This window comes from Barbus barbus, assembly GCF_936440315.1.
Source record: "Barbus barbus genome assembly, chromosome: 2".
NCBI classification, from domain to species: domain Eukaryota; kingdom Metazoa; phylum Chordata; class Actinopteri; order Cypriniformes; family Cyprinidae; genus Barbus; species Barbus barbus.
In genome coordinates, this window is record NC_136730.1 from 39043326 (window position 1) to 39061791 (window position 18466).

The 18466-nt window shown below is 35.8% G+C and overlaps 1 protein-coding gene across 3 annotated transcripts in view; it reads left to right on the forward strand.

Annotated features, from left to right (window-relative positions):
- Positions 1–18466, forward strand: part of LOC306885283 (neogenin-like) — a 154483-nt gene that overhangs the window by 97613 nt on the left and 38404 nt on the right. For all 3 annotated transcript variants that reach the window (XM_079441708.1, XM_079441706.1, XM_079441707.1), the window contains exons 5-6: positions 8971–9107; positions 18304–18458. In XM_079441708.1, the coding sequence (XP_079297834.1) occupies positions 8971–9107; positions 18304–18458 (292 nt within the window). The remainder of the gene's footprint in view (positions 1–8970; positions 9108–18303; positions 18459–18466) is intronic.

Below are 18466 nucleotides of genomic sequence, written 5' to 3' on the forward strand. Positions count from 1 at the left end.
TCTCATTAGCTTTTGGGTGTCCAAAGGGCACGCGTGGCCCAGAGATTGTGATCAGCCGATGTTCTCAACACTGCGTGCTGAAAAAAAAGTGCTGATGGGGTTTCCACAGCCATGTCCACAGCCACAGCCACCTGGAAATGTAAGGAAATTTTAACGTTGTGATATTCAGACCTGGAAAAGTCTGGAAAAATAATACAAAACAGGGATGCTCTTATAATAAATTACTTTCTTTTTTGTCTAAATAAAGCACTGAAAGCCAAAATCAGTTGTGAAATTGTAAAATTAAAATTGAATTTGGGCATGTTAAATTAATTTTTATGAAATTTTCTAAGAATACATTTAAACGTGGTATTAAAGGGTTAGTTGACCCAAAAATTAAAATTGTGTTATCATTTATTTATCCTCATGTCATTCCAAACCTGTAATACTTTCTTTTATCTTCAGTGAAGATACATAAGACACTTTGAAACCTGACAAATTTTTATCCCTACACCAAATCTTTAACTTTTCAAAGTTCAAGTTCATAAAAACGTTGGTACATGTTTCATGATTGCTTTATTTGAAAAACTGGTTTAATTGAGGTTTTCTTCACATACAGTATAAACACTGATCAACGCACATACATAAAGCACATTAAATATTGTTGCTTGACAAGTGAGAACTAATGAACTGTTTTAGTTACATAGACTTTCAGTGGAGCAACAGAATCTCAGGTTTCTCACGTACATTATATTTATTTGCGTTTAAGATAAATTAAGGTTTTATGGGTTTTAAGCGACATGAGGAATGACAGAGTTTTAATTTTTAGGTTAGCTGTCCCTTTAAATTAATAAAAATGTTTAAGATTAAAATAAACCAATCATCTATGATACCGAAATTATTTATTGATATTATATTAATAATTAAATATAATTATAATTATAAAATAATAATCCTATTAATGCAAATAATTTTATTTTGTTTTCTTCAGTTGTAAAATGTGTATGCAATATGTATTTCTTTATGGTGCCATGGTAACAGTTTTTATGTTTCTGTACAAACTTCTCACACATTGATTATAAATGAGATTTTTGCATTTTTTTTCAAAAAAATATTTTGTTGAAAAAAATGGGAAAAAAACATTTCTGATATTCTGGCTCCTATATGAGATGTTACTCCTTCAGTGCAACATTTTTTTTTTTGTTTATTGTCCAAGTTGCTTAGAAAAGTAATAGCACACCTCTTCTAAACAAGCCATTTTTTCAGGTATCATTGCAGAAAAGTACAGGACAAGTTGCATCCCATAGTTATGTTGTTCATTTAGTGGTTTGCTCAAATCCCTAACCGTTAGCATGAGCAATTGTAATAGTGCTTCTTGCCTTAGTAAACACCACTAATAATTGCCTTAGAGTAAGTTTGTCATAACAATAATTACCCCATTCACTGGCTTGAATGTACGTATTCCCAGAGTTGCCATCTTCACAAGATTACTTCATTAATCAAAGTATAGCTGCTTGTGGAACGAGAGCTGAGGTAATTTCAACACTGAATGCACTCTCAAACTTAGATGACTGAAGATGTTTTGTTCTTGACAATTAAAACGTTCCTGTGAGGTTTCCTGAAGACAGGTTTTGGACTGTCAGTCAGTAATTGGGAAAGTTAAATGAAAGAGCAATAGGGAATATTTGTAAGAACGTTTGTATTATCAGACAGCGAGGCATTCAAGCCCCTGCTTGACATATCCGAATTTATGAAAACATGCTTTGCGTGCAGCAGCCTCAACGCGCTGTGGGGATTAACCACGGTAAACGGACGAGTCAGAGAGGCAGAACAAGGGAGAAAAGATAGATGAAAGGGTACAGTGAGAGTGACTGTTGATTGCCTCATATTGGGGTCTGTATGAAGTGTGACTTCAATCCCCCAAACCTTAAGACACAATTTAAATATGAACAAAGCATGTTCACTTTGATCATACTGTGCAATATCTATCTCCAAATATTTCTACTGTACAGAAGCATTCGGTTCATATTGCATGTATGAATTTTTATGAATATTTTATGATGTAAAGTGTGTACATAAAATAAACTGAATGTAACACAATAACAACCTTAATACTGGATGAGATTCTAGAAATTATTTAGGCTATTTGTACAGTTTACCTAAAAACAAAAAAAACTGGGTCATTACGGTGGTCAAGATGGTTTTTGGAATAGTGTGGTCCAGTGTTTGTTATCCACACCAGCTCAGTAAAACTTAGTGAAATACTGATCAAGTGACTAGCCGTTCATCCCTCGATTCTCTGGAACCCCATTTAGAATCCAATTTGGGGTTGATCATTGTCTGCTGCTCTCCCGATCTATAAAGTTCAGGTGAAAGTATTACGGGTTGGCCATTGGCAGAGTTGCTTATCGATGTTAATGGCTTATAATTTCTGCAGCCTTTTGTTCAGGATATGTATTAACAAGATTAAATGCTGTTTTCAGCTCACTCTCCTGATATCAAATTTATGCTGTTGATAATAGAGTCTGGCCATGTAATGTTCGGCCGGAGGGAGGGTGCTGATGACCCAGCACAAACCGTCTTTGTGAAAAAGAAGTATACTTCTAGCAAAAAGTAATAAAACAGGAAATATGTCATTTATGGTAAACCAAAATCTACGTTAATATAATTTCTATTGAAACTTGAATGTCATGTATTTAAAAATATTTGCAATTACATATTAGAAATAGATATAATCACAATATTTGAAAAACACACTTGTTTTTCACAAGGGCAGACTTTATTCACATCATCAGTAGCCTGGTGATTAGCAGCACTACTGTTTATTCCTATACCCTGACCTTTTACTGTCTGGAGAGGCAGGGTTTCTGCCCCTGCCAAATAGAGAAACAGCACAGTCCATCAGTCCACACAGAAGGAGCATCTCGAGCTCCCTTATGTGTGTATAGGGGGAAAAGTGTTTTTCTCATGTCGAAATCCAAACAGTGCTCTATTAAGCATGGAGTCGCACCAACCGCTCTCCGTCTCTGGCACTAGCTGCGTGTCCATCTCTCAGGCTGGGATGCTCTTCAGATAGAGTCATTGGGCAGAGAGCTGAGAGAGAGATATAATAGCAGGTTTGGAGACGCTCAGGATTCTTAGTGGGAGTTTAACAACAGGCTGGATTCACTGAAGGATAAACACTGAAGACTGGCACAAAGAGCTGGTGGGAGGGGGGAAGGGAAAGCCAGACAGTGTGTAAAAGAGAAATTGAGAAAGAGAATAACATATTACAGTTTGAATCACAAGTAATATAATTTACAGTCTTGTGTTGTCAGATCTTAAACCTTCAGTATATGATCTGGTCCACATTGCAGCTGATTTTGGCCAAGAACTGAAAAAGGAAGTGGTCGTCTGACTGATATAAAGCGACCAATCACTGTGCTGTTTATTTGTTGTTGTATTGTAAACAAATCTTTTTATTTTCCTTATTTTAAGTACCTTTAAATGATTCAGTGCCACGAATCTTGCAAACATTGCAGATTTGCCTAGTTCTTTGTAGCAGTCTGGAAGCTTCTGAGCACTTTTTAGTTTTTTTGGTGTGCTGATAAAAAAAAAACAGTGCACCCTTACATCAGAAAATTGATTATTCAATTTTAAAGAATACATTTAAAAAATGCAATTTATATACTTACATTGATTTCTGAATTATAGTTTAGGGAAGGCCATGAAGTCAGAAATATCTTGGAATCATACTATTATTATTATTAGGTTTTATGAAGATTAAACAACCTGAATGAACAACTTTATTAAGTATTTGATTGGATTTGATTTGATTATAAATATTTTCACAACTTTTGTCCACCAAATCAAAGTAATATTGAGCAATTACTGAGGGCTTCTGATTTTTTGTAGCTTAATATTTCTGAATTAATTCATGATTTGGGTGGGGGGAATATATATTTATTATAAGTTTCATTTTACTTTTTTGAAAATTCTGATGATTTTTACACTACTTTGTTACACTACAAAATATTTGTCTAATTTTATTTTTGGGCTGTTTCGTTTTCTTTTTGTATAGCGGTGATTGACCAAACGTTTTTGTCAGCTGAAAGCCTTTCATATTCCTTTGAAGTACCCTCTGAAATTTGACATTTGTATTTCAATAATTTAACAGCCCATGCGCATATCCATGGTTCTCTGATGTCTGTTAATGGTCATATGACATGAAGGTAAATAAAATATTATAAATGTTTTTATGAGGTCTTTTAAATTATTAAAATTATTATGATAATTAATTAATTATTTTGAAATTATTTATTTATTTTATTTATCTAACATTTTATTATTTGCTTTTTCATTTTATTATTTGCTTATTATTAGCTTTTCATCAACTCGCAAACCCCCAGGGGTTTTTGAACCCCAGTTTTGGGTAACCCTGTTTCATAGAAAAGTACAGAGATTACAGGAAATGGAATGACGGTGGCCTTCCATGCACTCAGAAGCTAATGACACATTCAGAGCTAAATCCAGCCTCACCCGCCAGTTCATTCAGACCTCTAATGTGCGCATATTACGCAGACTGTGGCTTTGGGCATGTGCGTTGTAATGTGCTAATCAAAATATTGGTTAACCGTTGGAGGCACCTGCTAAACACATAAAGAAAGGTATGATGACTGTCCATCTCAGCCCAGCTGGGAAAAACAAACACTCTGACTCATTGTAAAGATGGAGCTCTTCATATTGATTTTATGCTCAGTTTTTCCCTCTTCTGAGGTATTTCATTTGAAGCTCAGTCCTTGTTCTATAAAAGAGCAGCATGCATCACACTGGATAAACCACAGCTGCGAGAACATAATATTCAGGATTTAGAAAATAATATGACATTAGCTCATAAGGGTTTTTGACTTGGAATACTTTTTCTGCTTTGAACTCTCTAAATATGTGGTGTAGTCAGGATGCAGCTCTGTCCAGAGAGGATATTCAGTCTATTTCAGAGCCACCTGCACATTGCAATGCTCTATAGCTCTTCTCTGTTCTTCTTTAAAAACAAAACAAAAAAACAATTAATTCCTAAGTATTATTCAACGTAAAAAAAGAAAAGAAAAGATCATTCTAGCCCAAGATGGTCTTGGCTACCCTGTTGTGAAACAGCAGATTGAAGCATCTTACGTTGGTTTACTGGTCTTAGCTGCTCTTAAAGCTGGTCTTAAAGCTGGGTTTAGATAGGATTGAGTACCTGTTGGGTATTTTGAGAAAATCAGGTGCAGACCAGATAAAGAGTCAATGACAAAGAAGAATGTCCATAATTAAAAACATATATATTTTTTTTAAAACACTTGTGCCAAGTTCCTAAAAATGTACTCTTTGTATTCGTGATGGTTTATGATTTTGGGGACAAAAAAGCTTTAATACAATTTTAGAGAAGGATTTCAATTTCTAAAAAATGTCATATGGTGTTAACCATCAAGTAACACCATGACATATTTAAAAAAAACTAAAAAACAAACAAAAAACACATTTTCTTACATTCATACACACATTTTCTTTAAAAAAGACATTTGTGAATGAATGATTGATTCAGGATACGCGTTTAATGCATGTAAAAATGAATGAATTAATCATAAATTCACAAATGTCTTTTTTTTTAAGAAAATATGTGTATGAAATGTATATGAAATCATTCATATACATGCAATATCACCTGAACTTACCTTGCTTTGTAATAAAACAGGTAAAATGATTTAAAAACTTACTGACAGCCATGAACTTTCTTTTTTCTTTTTTTAATCCACCACATTATCGATCACAGCACATGACTTTGGTTTTGTGGATATAAGTTGTTGTTTTTTCCAAATATTAATAAGCAATGAACCATATTTTTCCATACCTTGCTAAAATAAACGTAATCTATTTTGGTTTTAACACTGGAGTTGCCACAAAACCAGGAATAAATGAAATAAATATATATATACATAAATACATACACATATCTGATAGATTTGATAAAAATGGCAAACTACTTGATATGGTTTTCTTTTCTGGAATTTCATTCTTTTTTCCGCATTATGAATTGTTGATTATATTGATTATAATTGTTGACTTTGTGAGGGTAGAAACCATCAGAAGCTGGTTGTGACTGGATTTTCCAGTGGAGTAACACACGACTTTTGCTGGTGGCATCAGAAGGAATAGTGTCACAACCCTCATTCAAGTCTTGGCATAGCATTAGTAGCTCCTCTGTTTGGAGTCACAGCCATGGAGCTGTACAGTTAAGGGTGGAGACCATGCCAGAAACTTCTGAGCTGTTGACAAGGCAGCCTTTCATCTCGCTCACTTGTATCTTATGATGGCATCAATCACAGGCTGGCTGCTCTGAGGCAGGTTGGGTCAGCGCCACCGGTAGTTTGGTGTTGGATTTCTGTTGACGGATGCCAGTAGTTTGGCCTCAGTGCTTCATACTGGATATACATCACGGCATACGCAGCGCTAGCTGTTAGCCCTAACCTGCCTGCAGTCATGAGCCTTTTGCACATTAGTTCTGGGTTATTTGAGGCGACTCTGCACACAGAACGAAAGCATTATTGCTCCATCAACACTGCTAATACACTGACGGTCCTGAATGAAGAATAGAATGTGTTTAACTTGCGCGAGTTGAGAAATCTTAAGGAGCCCTGCAAGGGTGAGAAAATGACCAGTTGTTGAATAATGAATGGGAGTATTCGTGATGTCCAGAATGGAAAAGACATTTCTGTTTATGCCATTTCTGTTTATCTTTATATGTTGCAAAATGGGGTTTTAAACCATCGATTTTATTATAATTATTCATATTCATATTATTATTTAACAAATGGTAAGTGAAAGGAGGTTTTTTATCATTTTTTTAATCATTAACATGCTGCAGAGTCTAAGTGAATCTTTCAGATTTAATGAAATGAAATTACACATTGACAAATGCAAATGATATTATCAGTAAGTCACGAAGGTTGTGCTTCCCTCACATTAACATTTTTAAGGCACTTGACTCGAGAGATCTATAGACAATTGCAGTTGAGAGGCACTGATGTGTGGAACTTCAGCATTCACACTCTTAAAAGAACATATGAGTAATAATGTCACGGTCCATGAAAGAAAAACATGAAGACTGAAGCGTGTCTTAGGTGGAAAAGCTCCACAGTGGGCCTACGTGTTTCATTCCGTGTTCTTTAGCCCAAAAGGACAAAGACCTCCTTTATGAGACCTGCTGGTTTTCCTGTGGGATGGTTGAGGTAGGGTGGAGTTTCTCTGAGCACAAGACTTTTGAGTTACTCGCTCTTATGCAAGTCCTGTGGTCTGGCGTGTGTAATAGACACTGTCAGGCTGCCCTCTCAGGACTTCAGAGCACTGTTCCATGCTCTGCAATTTATAGATTGTAGATTTTGGTACTGGCAGTGGTGTAGAAATGACTTGCTCTCATTTAGGTGTTCATTCTATATTTTGGCTAATTTTATAATGCTTGCTTTAAATCAGTCACTTAGAATTCCACAGATTTTTTTTAAAAGCACAGAAAAAGCTTTAAAAAAAGGTTACGACATAAAAGGGCAAAAATAAAATAATAAAGAACCTTTGAGAGCACATGCTTGTTGTTTCCTAGAAAACCCACAATTTTGAATTCAGCACATGGTTCAGGTTACTTGCATGTCTGAGACTGAGAGACAGGCAGAGAAATAAAATAGGGAATGTGTCAGTGTGAGAATGCTAGTATTAATGTGCTGGTGTTTGATGCTGACAGATCAGGTTGAGTGGAGGTTCTGCAATCTCCGCATCCCTGTGTTCTCTGTGCAGGAGACCATCCTGCTCCTCTACCTCATACTGTGGCCGCTCTCTTCTTCTTTCCAAGCCATTGATTCCTTGCCCAACATCACAGCATGTTCCCTATGTTGAAAATTCACCCAGCCGAATGTTGATAGTTTATCAATGAGGCAAAAAATAAATAAATGAATTGCTGCAGAAATCATTTTCTCAATTTCTACCCAAATTGTGGTGTTGACTGCATTCATCAAGCACAGCCATTCAACCCCGTTATTGTAAGAAAAAAATATTCTTCTTTACTTTAAAGTTCAGTATTACTACAAATAAGAGAACTTATGGTAACAGAAATGAAAAAATAGTAAATAAATTTAGACATGTATTTTGTATTCAGACTACTTTTGGTAACGGATAAAAATAGTAAAAAAAAAAAAAAGTAAATCCAGACATTTCTTTTATATTCAGACAGCTTTTGGTAACAGGGATGAAAAATAGTAAATTAATTAATTCACACATGTCTTTTGTATTCAGACAACTTTTGGGTAACAGGGCTGAAAAATAGTAAATTCATTAATCCAGACATGTTTTTTTTTTTTTTTGTATTCAGACAACTTTTGGTAACAGGGATGAAAAATAACAAATAAATACATTAATTCAGACATGTCTTTTGTATTCAGACAACTTTTGCTAACAAGAATGAAAAATGGTAAATGCGTAAATAAATATTCAGTGGTGTCTTTTGTATTCAGACAACTTTTGGTAACAGAGTTGAAATTAATAATAATGATAATAATATAGTTACCTTGACATTCTAATGTGAACTAACAATATTTCCCTCCTATCACTACACTCTTAGGGAATAGTCCCTTTTATCCAAAGCATTATACAGTACTGTTATTACCTGGACAATCCTCTTGAAGCACCATGGGGTTAAGTGCCTTGGTGACCTCAGGGGCACAATGATGACCCATTCTTTTTTGGCCCTGGTGGGGATCAAACCAGAGACCTTCTGATTACCAAGCCTGACCTTTGGAGCTAAACCCACACCACAATGTTGAGGCTGCCCTTTTCTGCCAGAATGCACCCTTTGCCATATAGATTCCATTTTTGTGCATGGAAGGAGTAGCATGCACACAGAAGTTATTGAATTAGCGTTGGGCTAAGTATACAGTTAACTTTCTGCAGGGAGCTTATTGACTTCACGTTTTTCTCTTCTCTGCACAGCAAGGGGCACTTTGAAGTTCTTGGCGGAGGCAGTCTGCGGATCTTCAATCTCACTGAGGAAGACGCCGGTGTGTATAGCTGCATGGCAGACAACGTCAACGGATCCATTGAGGCCCAGACTGAACTCACACTGAAAGGTAAGATTAAACCTCACTGCTTTATAAAGGACTAGTCAAGTGATTGTCACATCACACTGTAAAGCTCTTTCCTCTAGTAACTGTTCAGAGGAAGCATTTTCTCGGTGACATTAAGTTCTGTAATTCAATTGCACACTCTGATCACACTTCAGACACCTTTGCAGAAACAGGTATTGGGTTCTCTGTAATTGCTTAAGCTGTAGCTTTTGGGCGGAACTGACTAGTGCAAGAGATGTGATTGTGTGATGATGAAAGGGATGCGAGATGGTTCAGACAGGTGTGAAATCACAGAGAATAGAATAGAATCTGGGCTGTAGATTTCATGCAGATATGTGGAGTGTAATGAGCTTTGGCCATCTGTCCATCTGCTGGGAATTGATCCTACACTGTGACGAGATGAAAAGATGAAAGATACTAGAGGGCATCCAGCCCCTACTTTCAGGCCTTTACTTTGCCTTTGTGGGTGGAAGAGGTATTGTGTTGGGAGCAATAGTACAGTAAATCCAGCAGCTTCTAAGTTTTTCTTTCAACATGGGCTGTTTCGTCAGTGTTCTGAATAGAGATGCTCTGGGATCAGAAATTAGTTTTGTCAACATTTTAAAATAATTTCAGAGGACCCTTTGCCCATTTAAGTAGTGAAAACTGTATTGAATGTGCACTTGTAGTATAAGGTATATATTAAAAAAACTGTACTTGCATATAATATCAATCAAATAAAAGGCCGCTTAAGTGTATTAACAGTGAGTACACTTTCAAGACTGTTTATTACACTTAAGGACAAGTTTCACTTCAAAGTACATTTTAAGTCATTATGTTTTAAAAATCTTATGTCATGCTTTTAATAAAGTACACTTGTATTGATGTGTTGACTAACATATTAAAGCATGTGTAAAATACTTGATTATAATTTTAGTAATTTATCTGATATTATTTTATTAAAATATGTAATTACAAAAATATTTAAATACATTACATACAAGTTTTAAGTATTTTTCAATTTACCATAAATGCTTGTCAGTACATTCAACAGTACACTTTAATCATATTTCAAAGACGATATAAGTTATTATGAAATTACATATAAATTACCTACATTATCTACTTATGTTCCAATTAAGTGGGTCAAAACTCTTTTAATTTCAACTAATTAAGGATTAATATAAATGTAAACTCTTAAACATTTTCATTTAATTTCATGCAGTAGAGTATCCAAAAACATTACATTCGGTTCTCATTTAAGTATATTCTTCTGAAGTATATCATTTCCTTATTTTTCAATTTTTTTAAGTATGATAAAGTGTACTTCTTTTCCACAAAAGGATATATGTAAGGACAGGCAATTGAACCAAAATGCACACTGTTTTAAAAGTAATAGCCACAAGACTTCAACATAATGCATGTTGGCATGGAAATAGTGTGATTGAATTGCTGAATAACCTATGTAATATTTATAACTATACTACACTCACAGGAATGACATTGGTATCACACAACCAGAAGTTAATTTGCCCAGAACAGTGGTCCCACTTCTAAAAATGCTTCACAGCTCAAATAGTAATAGGTTTTTCTGAATAATGCATGCTGAATAATTCATCCTTCAACAAAATATAAGATTCATATTTCTGCTTGTAAACCCTCTGGACCCTCTTGTTTACTCCTATTGCAAGTTTTTTATTTTTAAACAAATCAAAATTGTTTTGTTGTGATCAACATGATACTATTGATAGAGCAGGTCGTATTGCGTCCAAAACAATCATGTGTTCCTGTTTCAAGCGTGAAATAAAATAACGACTTTCATGTCTTGTTTGCCCAGTTTTTAAATGTCAACCAGTGGGCGCAGAAGAGTTATGAATATATTCTGCTGTGTACATTACTAGTCAACATACAGAGATGTGTGCTAGTGTGAGCAGGTCAGATTGATCTGGGAATTTCTAGGTGAAAAACCCAGAATCCTATTAAACTTTGATAGAGCGTCTTTTCTGTGCTTGGCAGAACATAAGGGAGTAGCTTGTAGGTTGCTGTTTCTTAGCCTACTCTGAAATGCAGGGTAGATGAATAGAAACAATAGTGTATGTTGAGCTTTGACATTGTCTGTAATATAGCAGGAAACCTGAGACATGCTCCTGAATGCAAGCGAGGCAGTGATAAAAGCTGTGTTCATTTGAGATGTTTTATCATCACTATAATCTTCTGATAGAATGTATAGGAGTGTAATCTATGGAAGCTTGTTTCCACCTTGGAATAAAACAATTTAAAATCACACAATTCTACCTTTTTCTTGCAACTGCAAGTTTATATCTCACCATTCTTATATTTTTTCAAAGTTGCAAATTTACATTTCGCAATTCTCACTATTCTGAATTATGAGTTTACATCTTGCAATTCTGTTTTATTCTGTCATGGAAAAACATAAAGGTAATTATGACATTTTTTTTTTTATTACTTTGCTTCAGGTACGTATTGCCTCGGTTCAGAATTCAAATGTTTAGGGAGTGTCACTAATAGGTTAGTGTTAATGAATACTAAAGTGACGTAAAAACACATTCGCTGATGCAACCGTACTTTTTTAACTTCCTTACATGCAAGTTTGAGCTGTTTTTGAACCATAGTTTGACAGGATTTGTTGCCTCTAGTGTTCATTTCACAGGAAATGTACATATAGGTACATTTTTGAGTTTTGCAGAAATCTAGCCATGTATTTCCAATGAAATTTCCAATTGGGTAACTTATGTCTCATAATTTTTTTTTTTTTTTTTTTTTGGAAGCAAGCTTCCAAATAAGCAGTCTTTGACCATGCAACAAATTCCCTGGCTTTGTCTTAAACTTCTCCAGTGTTGTTTAAGCACCCTTTCCTCACAATTTATCCTTAAAGTCAACATGAAATCACAGTTGAGATTGTTTACTGGTCTTATTGTGTTATTCATTAATGCACATTATTCTTAAAGAATACCTTCATTAATCAACTTGCTATATCTCTAAAATGACTGACTAACGTCACCAAGGATATGTGAACATGGCAAATAATGTTAACCAATTGCCAAATAGATATTTAAGCATGGTTTTAGGCTGCATTTGTAGACAATACAGCCTTTGTAAAATATTGACAATAGTTAAAGCACTTGAACACTGGTGAATGTTAATGGAACATTAATGCAATGGGAGCACTTCTCCACAATCCACTGCAAACAAGCATTCAGGTCTGACTCCGTTTTGGTTTGGAACACCCACTTTATATAATACAGCCAGTCCCTGATCATAAAACCATGTCCTGCTCTAACATATTCTGTACTAGGAGGTTTTATCAGACTATGGAAGTAAAATAGGCTGTGAATTGTGTTTCATACTGACTTTAATATGAAAAAATGGCTTAGGGTGGTTGTGTAACAAAAATGCAAAAGTGTGTGCAATCAAACATCAGCACAGCTTTTGTCTGTATATTTGCAGCTGATGCAACATTTTTACAGTTAGTGGCCACCGATATGAGTGCTGCCCTGTGTATGTGCTACTGGGTTTATGTGTGTGAGATATACTGAGTGATTGAAACACAAACCATCTGTCCCGTGTGGAGCTGGCGTGAGCAGGAACCCAGCAGTGTGTGACAAGTGTTTTTCAGCAGGTTGTGTGTGCAGGCCTCAGCAAACTGCAGGAGCACATACTAACAGCCATTCATCACCTTACCTCTGTCAGTTTGGCCCTGATGCGGCAACTTATGTTAGATATACAGTTCGAGATACTGTAGAACCCAGCTCATCTGGAAAACATCCAATGAGCTTCATTTTAGCTCAGCCTATATCCAGCCATAGCTTTATGTAGGCATTCTGCTTTTGGCTGGTTTTCTACTAAGAATTTTATTGACAGTCTTATAAATATTTATGTTAATGACAATCTATAGTCTTTATTTGCTATTTTTACACTTTGCTCATATTTTCCACATTTATACAGTACATTTATATTTTTCTGTTCGCTTCCACACATTGAAATTTATATATAATATAATATAGCATAATATAATATAATATAGGGGAGCACGGGGTGCAAAGTAACGCGGGGTTAGTTGTAACACACGTTTTTTAATATTTCCACACATGCTAGCATAATCAATTTACAGTATTTACTAGTTACCATATCAACATTATATAGAGAAAAAAAAGTGCGCCAAAATTCAAAAGTATTTTGAAGATATCGTTGAACATTTATTTTACCATAGTAAAATTATATTTCTGGCTTAAGTAAATTTTTCATCTCAGTTTTTATTACTAATTTAAAAAGAGACAAATCTGCTATTATTTTAATCCCCAATCTGTTTTTTATCAGTTTAGATAGTTTTCTAATGCTTTGATAACTAGCAGAAGACACTAACTTTAAATTAAAGTTACGCAGTTGGGGTAAATTGTAACACTGGGTTACAATCTGCCCTGCCATGCTTCATTCATCCAGAATCTCTCCAGATATTTCAGATTCACAGCTCCATGTTGGTGCTTCTTCTCTTCAGTTCACCTAACTCGTTTTCTACAGGGTTCAGGTCAGAGGACTGGAATGGCCATAGCAGAAGCTTGGTTTTGTGCACAGTGACTCATTTTTGTGTTGTTTTTGAGGTTTGTGTTTGGATTATTGTCCGGTTGGAAGATCCAAACATGGCCCATTATAAGGTTTCTAACAGAGTCAGTCACTTGTTGATTTGTTATCTTCTGGTATTTGATAGAATCCATGATCCCATGTATCTAAACAAGATGTCCAGGACCTCCAGCAGAAATATAGGCCCAAAACGTAAAACATACAGCAGTATATTTTATTGTACACATGGGGTACTTTTTATCCCCATGTTCACCAAACACATCTTGAGTGTTTGCTGCTAAAAAGCTAAATTTTTAGTTTCATCTGACCATAGAAGCCAGTCCCATTTGAAGTTCCAGTCGTGTCTGATAACTGAATATGCAAAGGTAGGAGAATTTCTCTTGAAACCATCCCAAACAACACTCAAAACTCAACTCAAATCCTCCTCCTCACCGTGCATTAGGACGATATAGACACATGTCCTCTTCCAAGCAGATTCATAACATTTTATGTTGATTGGAAATTCTTAATTATTGCCCTGATGGTGGAAATGGGAATTTTCACTGCTCTAGCTCTTTTCTTAAAGCTACTTCACTAATTTGTGAAGCTCAATTATCTTTTGCTGCACTTCAGAAATATATTCTTTGGTTTTTCTCATTGTGATGGATGATTAAGGGAATTTGGGCTTTGTTTTCCCTACTATTTATATTTCTGTGAAACAGGATAATGTGAGAAGTGAGTACACCCCTCACATTTTTGTAAATATTTTATTATATCTTTTCATGTGACAACACTGAAGAAATGACACTTTGCTACAATGTAAAGTAGTGAGTGTACAGCTTGTATAGTGTAAATTAACTCAGCCATTAATGTCCAAACCGCTGGCCACAAGAGTGAGTACACCCCTAAGTGAAAATGTCCAAATTGGGCCCAATTAGCCATTTTCTCTTCAGGTGTGTTAAATTTGGTGTTATCGCTCTCACTCTCTCATACTGGTCACTGGAAGTTCAACATGGCACCTCATGGCAAAGAACTCTTTGACGATCTGAAAAAAAAGAATTGTTGCTCTACATAAAGATGGCGTAGGCTATAAGAAGATTGGCAAGACCCTGAAACTGAGCTGCAGCACGGTGGCCAAGACCATACAGCGGTTTAACAGGACAGGTTCCACTCAGAACAGACCTTGCCATGGTCGACCAAAGTAGTTGAGTGCACATGCTCAGCGTCATATCCAGAGGTTGTGTTTGAGAAATAGACGTATGAGTGCTGCTAGCATTGCTGCAGACGTTGAAGGGGTGGGTGGTCAGCCTGTCAGTACGCAGACCATACGCTGCACACTGCATCAAATTGGTCTGCATGGCTGTCGTCCCAGAAGGAAGCCTCTTCTAAAGATGATGCACAAGAAAGCCCGCAAACAGTTTGCTGAAGACAAGCAGACTAAGGACATGGATTACTGGAACCATGTCCTGTGGTCTGAGACCAAGATAAACTTATTTGGTTCAGATGGTGTCAAGCATGTGTGGCGGCAACCAGATGAGGAGTACAAAGGCAAGTGTGTCTTGCCTACAGTCAAGCATGGTGGTGGGAGTGTCATGGTTTGGGGCTGCATGAGTGCTGCCGGCACTGGGGAGCTACAGGTCATTGAGGTAACCATGAATGCCAACATGTACTGTGACATACTGAAGCAGAGACTGGGCCGCAGGGCAGTATTCCAACATGATAACGACCCCAAACACACCTCCAAGATGACCACTGCCTTGCTAAAGAAGCTGAGGGTAAAGGTGATTGACTGGCCAAGCATGTCTCCAGACCTAAACCCTATTGAGCATCTGTGGGGCATCCTCAAACAGAAGGTGGAGGAGCACAAGTTCTCTAACATTCACCAGCTCCGTGATGTCGTCATGGAGGAGTGGAAGAGGACTTCAGTGGCAACCTGTGGAGCTCTGGTGAACTCCATGCCCAAGAGGGTTAAGGCAGTGCTGGAAAATACAAAATATTGACACTTTGGGCCCAATTTGGACATTTTCACTTAGGGGTGTACTCACTTTTGTGGCCAGCAGTTTAGACATTAATGGCTTTAGACATTACATTGTAGCAAAGTGTAATTTCTTCAGTGTTGTCACATGAAAAGATATAATAAAATATTTACAAATGTGAGGGGTGTACTCACTTCTGTGAGATACTGTAGTTTTAAATATAAATATATAATAATATAAAATAATATATTTCGATATTTTACTCATAAGAATTTCTAGGGGTACCAATAATTGTGTATTTGAGAAAAAAACATTTATTCCATAATGAGATTTTCCCCCATTTTCCGTTGTTTTAGTTCAATGAAAGGTTAGATTTTTCTGATTTTGTTTTTTAAATAAAAAATATTAATAATAATAATTAATAAGGATTAATAATGCAGGTTTATTTTCAGAGACTTCTTTGATCATATTTACCAAGGGTGCCAATAATTCTGTCCACATCTATCTATCTATCTATCTATCTATCTATCTATCTATCTATCTATCTATCTATCTATCTATCTATCTATCTATCTATCTATCTATCTATCTATCTATCTATTTATCTATCTATATTTGTGTGTGTACACGTATAATATATTATAATAAGTAATAATTACATATATCATTTATATAATGTTACTAAATATTTTCTTTAGCTTATTTTCTTATTTTTGCTTATTTATATTATTGTTAACCTTTATATAAACAATGTATTTTATAATATTAATTTATATGTATTTTATGTACATTTATCATTAATATAATTTATAATGTGCTGTGCTTGCTGTACAGTTTATTTATAATTATACAAATTTTTCTTTTAAGAAATAGTTTAAATATGGTTAAGTATCCATCTATATTTATATCATTCATTAAATTATTCCATTCAATTATTCTAAACATTTTTGTGTTGGTTTTATGAAGATAAAGTTTTTATAAAACCTTTAATATCACTTATAATGTACTGTTACATTTTAAATATTTTCTTGTGCAGCTTCTTTTTTTTTTTATTAATTTATTTATTTTGTACAATTTATTTGTAATTATGCTTTTTTCTCTTTTTTAAAATAATTATACATACTGTATATGGTCTGAGCGACAAATATCTATTTTGTACTTTTATTTAAATATTAAAAATCATAGCTTTCAATCAGTACATACCAATTTATGTAAGAGTGAGGGCAAGTGTAATAATCATAGGCAAGTGATAGTAATGTTTTGTAAATGTGCAATTCGTATAAAATATACAGCAACTGAGGGTTGTGGTTGTGTGGTAGAGAATCAGGCACAGCACAGTGCAACAATCCAATTACATCCCAACAGACAGGCCTGAATCATTGTGGTGCACACTACCTTGTTATTGAGATGATCTATGTCCTGTTTATCTTCTCCAAGATCAAATAACCTCATTTGCTAATGGGAAGCCTTTGGAGGTTTTGCATTTTCCTCTGGCTATTAGGAAGAACATATTTTAGCCACATCCTGGTGTTTAGGTTATTTTTAGAGGTTGGGAAAAGTCAAAAGCAACATTTTCTTTTCCTAATCAAATCACATTGTTTCCCGAAATCATTACTGGCATTAAGTTCTACAATTCAAATCAGCGAAGAAGATGTGTGTCAGGTCTTCAGGAAGAACAAAAGAAGTAAAGCACCAGGCCCAGACGGTGTGTCACCAGCCTGCCTAAAAATCTGTGCTGTCCAGCTGGCCCCCATCTTCACACAGATCTTCAACAGATCACTGGAGCTGTGTGAATGAACAGCACTGTGACTGCAGTGGAGTCATTCAGATTCCTGGGCACCACCATCTCCCAGGACCTGAAGTGGGGCATTCACATAGACTCCATTGTCAGGAAGGCCCAGCAGAGGTTGTACTTTCTTCGCCAGCTGAGGAAGTTCAACCTGCCACAGGAGCTGCTGAAACAATTCTACTCTGCCATCATTGACTCCATCCTCTGCATTTCAATATGTGTCTGGTTCAGCTCAGCTACCAAATCTGACCTCAGAAGACTACGGAGGGTAGTCCGGACTGCTGAGCGAATCATTGGTACAAACCTCCCCACTCTCCAAGAACTGTACTTATCCAGAGTGAGCAAAAGGGCTGGTAAAATCACTCTGGACCCCTCACATCCAGCACACTCCCTCTATGAACTGTTACCGTCTGGTTGACGTTACAGAGCTCTGAGAACCAGAACGACCAGGCACAGGAACAGTTTCTTCCCTCAGGCAATCCATCTCATGAACACGTGGAACACACAACTATAATACATTATCCATTCACCACACTCACTTATTTTTTTTAATTTCTCATTTCTAATTTGCACATACTTGACCTGTACATACATAGTTGTCTATATTATATATTGTGTTTTTGCTGCTTTGTACATTGCATATTTGGATATTTGTATATTATTCTTTTATTATCCTGTCCTGTTGCTGTCTTTCTGTTGCACTGTGGAGCTTCTGTCACTACAACAAATTCCTTGTATGTGTAAACATGCTTGGCCAATAAAGCTCATTCTGATTCAGAAGTTATACAGACATTTGAAACATAATTTCTCTGAAGAAACAAATGTTTGGTTTCTCATGCTCACATGATTTGTTTTGTTTTATTGCTTTTCTTCTCAGCTTCCCCACAGTTCCTGACGAAACCAGCTAATATATATGCTCATGAAGCCACAGACATCATCTTCGAGTGTGAGGTCACAGGCTCACCCACTCCCACCTTCAAATGGGTGAAGAACGGAGATGCCGTCATTCCCAGCGACTATTTCAAGATCATTGTAAGTTG